The sequence below is a fragment of the Vipera ursinii genome (assembly GCF_947247035.1).
Source record: "Vipera ursinii genome assembly, chromosome: 5".
Classification (NCBI taxonomy): Eukaryota; Metazoa; Chordata; class Lepidosauria; order Squamata; family Viperidae; genus Vipera; species Vipera ursinii.
Window position 1 is genome coordinate 1724701 of NC_139518.1, and position 10503 is coordinate 1735203.

The window sequence follows — 10503 nt, forward strand, 5'->3', positions numbered from 1 at the left end:
CCAAGGAGAGAAGCAGCCTGGAACTAAGGAGAAATTTCCTGACAGTGAGGACCATTAACCAGTGGAACTCCTTGCCTCCAGAAGCAGTGAATGCTCCAACACTGGAAGTTTTTAAGAAGAGATTGGACAGCTGTTTGTTTGAAATGGTCTAGGCTAGGGTTTCCTGCCTGAGCAGGGGGTTGGACTAGATGACCTCCAAGGTCCCTTCCAACTTTATTATTATTATTAACAACCTGCCTCCAGAAGCTGTGAATGCTCCAACACTGGAAGTTTTTAAGAAGAGACTGGACAGCCATTTGCCTGAAATGGTGTAGGGTTTCCTGCCCGAGCAGGGGGTTGGACTAGATGACCTCCAAGGTCCCTTCCAACTTTATTATTATTATTAACAACCTGCCTCCAGAAGCTGTGAATGCTCCAACACTGGAAGTTTTTAAGAAGAGACTGGACAGCCCTTTGTCTGAAATGGTATAGGGTTTCCTGCCTGAGTAGGGGGTTGGACTAGATGACCTCCAAGGTTCCTTCCAACTTTATTATTATTATTATTATTATTATTATTATTATTATTATTATTGTTGTTGTTGTTGTTGTTGTTGTTGTTGTTGTTGTTGTTTTGTTGTTGTTGTTGTTGTTTTGTTGTTGTTAAGATTAAGATTATTATTATTATTATTATTACTAAGATTATTATTATTATTAAGATTATTACTATATATATACGCCACTATTGCAAACTCAACAACAAGCCAGCATTTAAAACTCTAAAGCCACGTGACTTTGGGTTTTGTTTTTTTGCCGTTCTGGGGAGGAAATCTGTCTTTACTGCCAGCCTCTTCCGAAAACCGGCCCGTAGCAAACAGTGGGTTTGCTTAACGACCGCCACGTTCACTTTATGACCATTGCAGGAAAGGCCGTAAAATGGGCCCTGGCCGTGTATATTGCACTTGACACCCATCGTGAGTTATGGCCGTATTTGCCAAGCTCAGCAGTGGCCGTAACTTCAGCATTACCTGAACTGGGCTTGATTTAGCGTAAACAACTCTGTGACGAGAACTACAAGACCTCCATAGTGCTTACTCGGTGAGTAGCCAGAAGCTGCGAGCCGCCTCCCCCTTGCTGGCTGCCAGATGGGCCTTGAGGTCCTCCATGGCTTGATCGAAGGCTCCTGGCTAAAATGGAGAGGAGGAAGAGGCAGATGGTAAAAGCCACAAGCTGGTTTTGAATTCCTCCCACGTTCCCCTCACCTGTCTCTCCAGCCACCTGGGGGTTCCCACCTGTCTCTGAACACCTGCCATGGAGGAGTGGACACCACCAGGAAGGCAAGCCAAAGCTCCAGGCTTCCGACGAAGGTGGCTTATTTCCTGCGGATGAGGATCAAATCCAGAAGTCCTTGAAGGGCACCCGGCTCCTCCGAGACCAACTTTGAGAAGATGGTAAATTTGCAACTAATGCGTTTACCATCGTTCGGGTTGCATGTGGACCCCGGCTCCTATGCATTCACGGGTCCTATGTGTAGATCTGGGGTTGAGTCAGGGCTGATGTTGACCCCACGGGCTTGAAAAATCCATCTCTTTTCTTCGTTGGAACATAGAAGACTAAGTTTGGAAGGGACCTTGGAGGTCTTCTAGCCCAACCCCCTGCTCAGGCAGGAGACCCTATACCATTCAAGGCAAATGGCAGTCCAACCTTTCCTTGAAAACCTCCAGAGTTGGAGCATCTACAACTTCTGGTGGCAAGCAGTTCCACTGGTTTATCATTCTCACTGCCAGGAAATTCCTCCTTAGTTCCAGGTTGCTTCTCTCCTTGACTAGTTTTCATGTCGCTTCTTGTCCTGCCTTCAAGTGCTTTGGAGAACAGCTTGACTCCCTCTTCTTTGGGGCAGCCCCTGAGATACTGGAACACCGCTATCGTGTCCTCCCTCGTCCTTCTCTTCATTAAACTAGACATTCCCAATTCCAGCAGCTGTTCCCTATATGTTTTAGCCTCCAGTCCCCCAATCATCTTTGTTGTTCTTCTCTGTACCCTTTCTAGAGTCTCGACATCTTTTTTACATCGTGGTGACCAAAACTGGATGCAGCATTCCAAGTGTGGCCTTACCAAGGCCTTGTAAAGTGGTATTAACACTTCACGTGAATCTCGATTCTGTCCCTCTGTTGATGCAGCCTAGCACCGCGTTGGCTTTTGTGGCAGCTGCAGCACACGGCTGGCTCCTATTTAGGTGATTGTCCACTAGGACTCCAAGATCCCTCTCACAGTCGCTACTCTTGAGCAAGGTACCCCCTATACTATACCTGTCCATTTGGGTTTTCTTGCCCAAATGTAGAGCCTTACTTTTTTCACCATTGAATTTCATTTTGTTAGATAGCACTCGGTGTTCGAGTCTGTCCAGATCCTCCTGTATCTTAAGCCTATCTTCTGGAGTATTGGCTATTCCTGCCAGCTTGGTGTCGTCTGCAAATTTGATGAGTTCCCCATCTATCCCCTCATCCAAATCGTTGATGAAGATGTTGAAGAGCACTGGGCCCAGAACAGAGCCCTGGGGCACCCCACTACACACTTCCCTCCATGTAGATGCCGTTCCATTGAGGACTACACGCTGAGTACGGCCTGTCAGCCAGCTACGAAACCATCTGGTGGTGATGCTGTCTAACCCACATTTTTCTATCTTATCAAGTAGTAGGTTGTGATCTACTTTATCAAATGCCTTACTGAAGTCCAAGTAAATTACATCCACAGCGTTCCTCTGGTCCACTAATTTAGTCACTTGGTCAAAGAATGCAATAAGATTTGTCTGGCATGATCTGTTTTTGACAAACCCATGTTGGCTTTTAGTAATGATTATTTGCCTCTAGGTGTTTGCTGATTCGTTGCATGATTATCTTTTCCAGAATACTGTCAGCCCAAAGAAACTACGTCTCCTAACTTCCTTCTGAAGCAAGAATGCAAACTGGGGTACCCTTAACCCCCAACTGGACCAAAAGCCCAAATCCTGCCTCTGGGGTGTGTAACAGGGATGATAGGGCCCAGAGCTGCATATTTCAGATGTGTTTCTTGTCCCTTCCTGAGCCTAGCCAGATCCTGGGTGTTTACCCAAGAAGCCAGCCCAGTGATGGGAGGATCTGGACAGACTCAAACTCCTGGTGCTATCTGACAAAATGAAATTCAATGGTGGAAAAAGTAAGGTTCTACATTTAGGCAAGAAAATCCGAATGTACAGGTATAGTACTATAGGGGGTACCTTGCTCAATAGTAGCAACTGTGAGAGGGATCTCGGAGTCCTAGTGGACGATCCCTTAAATGGGAGCCAGCCGTGGGCTGCAGCTGCCACAAAAGCCAACACGGTGCTAGGCTGCATTAACAGGGGTAGAGAATCTAGATCACGTGAAGTATTAATACCACTTTACAAGGCCTTGGTAAGGCCACACCTGGAATACGGCATCCACTTTTGGTCACCACGATGTAAAAACAGATGTTGAGACTCTAGAAAGAGGGCAGAGAAGAGCAACAAAGATGATCAGGGGGACTGGAGGCTAAAACATATAAGGAACGGTTGCTGGAATTGGGTATGTGCAGTTTAATGAAGAGAAGGACGAGGGGGGACATGATAGCAGCGTTCTAGTATCTCAGGGGCTGCCCCAGAGAAGAGGGAGTCAAGCTATTCTCCAAAGTGCCTGAAAGCAGGACAAGAAGCAACGGATGGAAACTAGTCAAGGAGAGAAGCAACCTGGAATTAAGGAGAAACTTCCTGACAGTTAGAACAATTAACCAGTGGAACTCCTTGCCTCCAGAAGCGGTGGATGCTCCAACATTGGAAGTTTTTAAGAAGAGACTGGACAGCCATTTGTCTGAAATGGCATAGGGTCTCCTGCCTGAGCAGGGTGTTGGACTAGATGACCTCCCAGGTCCCTTCCAACTTTATTATTATTATTATTATTATTATTATTATTATTATTATTATTATTATTATTATTATTGTTGTTGTTGTTGTTGTTGTTGTTGTTATTATTATTATTATTATTATTATTATTATTATTATTATTATTATTATTATTATTCATGATCCTCACCCCTTGCCAACCCCATGAAGGTCCCCTGCAGTGGTTGAGTTGACTCACCCGTGTTACAAAATACTTCCTGGAGTCGTACGGATCAGCATAACGTTGGGGGTAGAGCAAGGTCCTGGGGCTGGACGGTGATTGTGAAGTGAAGTTGGCCTTGGGTTGAGGAGATACTTCAGCCATGAGGCAGCTTTCAACCTTCTCTTCCATCCCTTTCTGTCTCTCCAAAATCTGGACCTCGTGCCTAGTTCCTCCGGCCAACGTTTTCACAGCCTTAAGACAAAAAAAAAATCAACCCAGGATTAAATCAATAGCCAACTTTCCCCCTTATCGGCTGCATCAGGTATGAGGTTATGATTGGGTAAGCTTTACTGCAAGATGGCAGCTGCAAGCTGGTGCTCAAACTCCCCGCTTGAAGAGGTGGGGTTACAATCGCTTGGATGGGGCTGCCATCTTGCAGGATCCGGGCATGGCTGGTCTAGAGAAGAGAAGGACCAGAACATGATAGCAGTGCTCCAATATTTGAGGGGGGTCTCACAGAGAGAAGGGGGACAATCTGTTTTCCAAAGCGTCTGAAGGCCAGACAAGGAACAATGGATGGAAACTCATCAAGGAGAGATTCAACCTGGAAATAAGGAGAAATTTTCTGACAGTGAGAACAATTAACTGAAGGAACAGACGTTGCCTTCAGACGTTGTGGGAGCTTCGTCGCTGGAAGCTTTCAGGAAGAGACTGGACTGTCAGAAATGGTGGAGGGTCTCCTGCGTGGGCGGGGGGTTGGACTAGATGACCTACAAGGTCTCTTCCAATTCTGTTATTCTATTCTATAAGAATAGAATAGAATAGAATAGAATAGAATAGAATAGAATAGAATAGAATAGAATAGAATAGAATAGAATAGAAAATAGAACAATAGAAAATAGAATAGAGTAGAATAGAATAGAATAGAATAGAATAGAATAGAATAGAATAGAATAGAATAGAATAGAATAGAATAGAATAGAATAGAATAGAATAGAATAGAATAGAATAGGAGAAAGATTAGAATAGAATGTAAATAGAAATAGAATAGAATAGAATATATGGAATAGAATAGAATAGAATAGAATAGAATAGAATAGAATAGAATAGAATAGAATAGAATAGAATAGAATAGAATAGAATAGAGTAGAATAGAATAGAATAGGACCTTGGAGGTCATCTAGCCCAACCCCCTGCTCAGGCAGGAAACCTTATACCATTTCAGGCAAATGGCTGTCCATTCTCTTCTTAAAATCTTCCAGTGTTGGAGCATTCACCACTTCTGGAGGCAGGTGGTTGTTCCACTGGTTTAATTGTCCTCACTATCAGGAAGTTCCTCCTTAGTTCTAGGTTGCTTCTCTCCTTGATAATTTTCCATCCGTTGCTTCTTCTCCTGCCTTCAGGAGCTTTGGAGAACAGCTTGACTGCCTCTTCTTTGGGGCAGCCCCTGTGAAGTGGGGGGGGGCTCCCCCTCTTCTGCATAGCACCTGAGGGCAGGACAAGAGGCAACAATGGATGGAAACTCATCTAGGAGAGAAGCAACCTAGATTAATTTGCGGCTGGAGAGAGAACGACGCTTTCCCCACCACTGCTGAGGTCATTTGCGCAATTTGGGTGCGTTTCTCGGAAAGCTGCCTTCTGCAGCCAATTAACCTTCTCACCCACCCGCTTGTTCCTGTCTTGCCCAGCAAAACTCTCTCCAAATCTAGTCCAGGGGTCTTGTTCTGCTCGGCTACTGACCGGCCGAGAAAAAAAAAAGGGATGTTTTTTGGACTCATCCTGTACTCATCCTGTTGGAGATCGGCTGCAGCCCTCTTTTCTTTCAAGGCAACTTTGAACGGGCAGGCACAAAAAGCAGCCAGCAAATTTTAAAGTGGGCCCTGTCTGGAAAAGCTCCAATTTTCCTTAGTGGCTGGGGGTGGGGGTGTGTGTGGGGGGGGGGGAGGAACCCAATTGATCAGATGAAACGATGCACTTAATCTGCGGCCTCTGAGTTCCCGCGGCTGGGAGCCAGTTTTTATTTTTAATTTATTTACACAAAGCCATCCTTCTCTTCACTGAAATTCCTGCCTTTGGAGAGCCTCAAGATCAGGTTGCCACACACACACAAACACACACACACACACACACACACACACACACGGGGCATACAAAATGTTCCCCAAGCAAAAACAGGCTGGTGTTTTAGTTCGCTTGACGTGGAGGTCATCAGCTACTTCAAAATAACCGAAAAACAGAGCTGGAAGAGACCTCGGAGGTCATCTAGTCCAGCCCCCTGTTCGAGCAGGAGATCCTATAACATTCCGGACAAATGGCTGTCCGGTCTCTTCTTAAAAGCCTCCAGTGAAGGAGCACTGGACAACTTCTGGAGGAAAGCAGTTCCACTGATTAATTGTTCTGACTGTCAGGGAATTCCTCCTCAGAGGTCATCTAGTCCAACCCCCTGCTGAAGCAGGAGACCCTAGACCACTTCAGACAAGTGGCTGTCTCTTCTTAAAAGCCTTTTTGGAAGGATGGAAGGAAGGAAGGAAGGAAGGAGGGAAGGAGGGAGGAAAGAGGGAGGGAAGGAGGGAAGGAGGAAGAACAGGGAGTTGAAAGGGAGGGAGGGAGGAAGGAAAGAGAGAAAGAAAGAAAGAAAGAAAGAAAGAAAGAAAGAAAGAAAGAAAGAAAGAAAGAAAGAAAGAAAGAAAGAAAGAAAGAAGGAAGGAAGGAAGGAAGGAAGGAAGGAAGGAAAGAAAGAAAGAAAGAAAGAAAGAAAGAAAGAAAGAAAGAAAGAAGGAAGGAAGGAAGGAAGGAAGGAAGGAAGGAAGGAAGGAAGGAAGGAAGGAAAGAGAGAGAGAAAGAAAGAAAGAAAAAAGAAAGAAAGAAAGAAAGAAAGAAAGAAAGGAAGGAAGGAAGGAAGGAAGGAAGGAAGGAAGGAAGGAAGGAAAGAAAGAAGGAAGGAAGGAAGGAAGGAAGGAAGGAAAGAAAGAAAGAAAGAAAGAAAGAAAGAAAGAAAGAAAGAAAGAAAGAAAGAAAGTTCAGCCAAGTCAGAATATGCGTCACTTCCCTAATGAGTACGGCAAGCCTGCAATGCAAGGAGGGCGTCTTTACGAGATCTTGTCCTCCTGTCATCCTCCTCCTCCTCCCTTTTTCCACCCCTCCCTCATTTCTCCTCCTCCTCCTCCTCCTCCTCCACCTCCCTTGCTCCTTCCCCCCTCTCTTCTAGCTCTCCTTCTCCTTCTCCACCACCATTTTCCCCCCTCCTTTAGGAAATTTTCCTTTTGATAGGGTGACACCAGGAGATGAGCCAGTGAGCCCAGCAAGGCTCTCTGCATGGGATCTAGTCGCATCTCAGGGGATCCACCTCAATCGCACACAACGTCACGGGGGCTTCTTCTGGGCCTCAGGGTTTGGGGATACACGAGGTCCTCTACTAACGACCGCAACCCAGCCCAAGGTTCCTGTTGCTAAACAAGACAGCTGTTCAGCGCGTTTGGCCCCCTTTTCACAACCTTACTTGCCACAGTTCTTAAGTGAATCGCCGCGGTTGTTGAGCAGATCATGCAGTTGTTAAGTGGATCTGCCTTCCCCATCGACTTGGCTTGTCAGGAGGTCGCAAAAAGGGGATCCCGTGATCCTGGGATGCTGCGACCGTCGTAAATATGAGTCAGTTGGCAAGCGTTGAATTTTGATCGCCTGACCGCGGGGACGCTGCAACGGTCGTAAGTGTGAAAAACGGTCGTAAGTCACTTTTTACCCAGTGCCACTGTGACTTCGAACAGTCACTAAATGAACTATTGTAAGCCGAGGACTACAACGGGCAAACATTTCACGGAGACTAGATTCGCACAACCGCTTGACCTGGGTTTAATTGACCTATGTTCTGGGCACGCAGTAAGATTCGTGCCGCACTTAAAACAGGAAAGAAGCTAACCAAGACTAATCGGAAGCTGGCTAGCTGAACAGGTTAGGCTTGCAGGTTGTGTGAATGGGGCCACTGCAACGTAAAGTTTCCTGCCTACTATCTTCCCTGGCAATCACAACCAAGGTTAATATTAACTAAACTCAGCCTGCTGTGACAGCATCTGCGGGTCTTTATTTCACCAGCTGGCTAAGATGGCAGCATCTCAATCAAAGAGTTTCCGTAATACTATTTTTCTGTCTGGTTTTGCTTCATTTGGCTGAGTTTTTAATTGATTTACAGCCCTGGACAATTCTCAAAAAGGGTTTATTTTTGAACATTTATTTCTGAATGTTGAAATAAACATTGAGACACTGCACCAACATTTCTGTAAAAGATTTGCTCTGCTGAACGTGCAGTCCCTGGGACCCTCTGCAAGCACAAACCTGGTTAAGAATGTCATGTGAACAGACCAGCCAAACCATAAACTAGCCACAGTTTGGATTCACAAGATACTAGAAAAACAGGGTTGCGGGTGTGTTAGCCAACAACTGCCTTCTCACGGCGCTTGGGTCTGAATGAATGATTTCTTGGGTTTGCGGTCTCAAAGGATCCAAAGTGCCACCAAAGAATTGGTCACATACAACATACTAAGCCATGTTTCTCAACCTTGGCAACTTGAAGTTGGGTGTACTTCAACTCCCAGAATTCCTCAGCCAGCCAAGCTTGGCAACTTGAAGTTGGGTGGACTTCAACTCCCAGAATTCCTCAGCCAGCCAAGCTTGGCAACTTGAAGTTGGGTGGACTTCAACTCCCAGAATTCCTCAGCCAGCCAAGCTTGGCAACTTGAGGTTGGGTGGACGTAAACTCCCAGAATTCCTCAGCCAGCCAAACTTGGCAACTTGAAGATGGGTGGACTTCAACTCCCAGAATTCCTCAGCCAGCCAAGCTTGCAACTTGAAGTTGGGTGGACTTCAACTCCCAGAATTCCTCAGCCAGCCAAGAATTCAACTCCCAGAATTCCTCAGCCAAACAAGCCACATTAATGTCATGGCTGGCTAGAGAATTCTGGGAATTGAAGTCCACCATTCACAAGTTGCCAAGAAACCCTGCTCTGAGCTATTAAAAAGTAAACAATTCCATCAAACCAACATTAGCTTGGTCAGTTATCTCATGCTGTCCCTGAGACTTTTATCCTGGCTTGGATTAATGTGCTGGGTCCCAGCAATCCCAGAAATAGGGGGGGGGGACATTGCAAGCTCCTGTCTTCCCTGGTACCCCTCCACCACACACACACACACACACACACACACACACACACACCTGGCCAGCTCAAGGAGAATCGATCCAGCAGCCCTTACCTGCTTCAGGTGTGCGGCACCAGCTCCTTGCAATCTTCCTAGCTCTACCTGTGTTAACCTCACTGACAGGTTTGGCCAGGTGGACCAGGAAGTGCAAGAAAAAAAAATTGGCTGGGATCTGGCAGCAGGAGAGAGAGAGATGTTTACCCTACCTGGGCAGGTCTTCCGGCCCTGGAAGTGGTAAAGTCTGTGCTAGGGATAGGCACGTGAAGTGGGTGGATCCAGTTCGGTCTGCACCTCTTTGGCTTCTGGGGTGAGGCTCTGGATTGAGAGAGAGAGAGAGAGAGAGAGAGAGAGAGAGAGAGAGAGAGAGAGAGAGAGAGGGAGGGAGGGAGGGAGGGAGGGAGGGAGGGAGGGAGAGGGCAAAAGAGAAGGCAAAAGAGAGAGAGGGAAAAAAGAGAAAGAGAGAGAAAGAGAGAGAGGGCAAAGAGAGAGTAAGACAGCAAAAGAGAGAGGGGGCAAAAGAGAGTGAAAGAGAGCAAAAGAGAGAGAGAAAGAGAGGACGAAAGAAAGAGAGAGGCTGAAAGAGAGCAAAAGAAAAAGAGAGTAAGAGAGAGCAAAAGAGAGGGGGCTAAAGAGAGAGAGGGGGGCAAAAGAAAGAAGGACAAAGAGAGCAAGAGAGAGCAAAAGATAGAGGGGGCTAAAGGGAGAGAAAGAGAGAGAGGGCAAAAGAGAGAGAGAAAGAGAGAGAGAGCAAAAGAGAGGAGGGGAAAGAGGGGTGTTTGCAAAGGAAGCTGGGCGAGATAAAACATATTTACCCGTCTCCAGAATCGAGTTTTATAGATCGTTCTCAGCTTGTAACCCTTTGTTTAGTAAGCATTCGTAATTACAATGGCAATAAAAATGGTGATTTAGGATCGTTTTTCACGACATCCATGTAGTCACATGATCAAAATCCAGACGCCGGGCTACTGGCGTGTACCTGTGACGGTTGCAGCATCCCTGAGTCACAGGATCCCTCTTTTGTGGCCTCCCGGCAAGCAAAGTCAGTGGGGAAACTGGGTTCACTTCACAACCGTCTTATTGTTAAACAAATCACTCCAGTTGTTAAGTGAATCACAAAGTTGTTAAGCGAATCAGGATCCCCACCCCACCCCTTTGAAGGTCGCAGGTGGGGATCATGTGATCCCGGGACGCTGCGAACACGAGAGACGCGTGCTGGTTGCCAAGTGTACAAATTTTGATC

The 10503-nt window shown here is 46.3% G+C and overlaps 1 protein-coding gene across 1 annotated transcript in view; it reads right to left on the reverse strand.

Annotated features, from left to right (window-relative positions):
• Positions 1-9370, reverse strand: part of TPRG1 (tumor protein p63 regulated 1) — a 36074-nt gene extending 26704 nt beyond the window's left edge. Inside the window, exons 1-3 of the mRNA XM_083364051.1 lie at positions 9318-9370; positions 4110-4325; positions 1072-1163 (exon numbers count right to left, since the gene is read on the reverse strand). Coding sequence (XP_083220177.1) covers positions 1072-1163; positions 4110-4262 — 245 coding nt within the window. The 5' untranslated portion in view covers positions 4263-4325; positions 9318-9370. The remainder of the gene's footprint in view (positions 1-1071; positions 1164-4109; positions 4326-9317) is intronic.
• Between the last annotated feature and the right edge of the window lie 1133 nt (positions 9371-10503).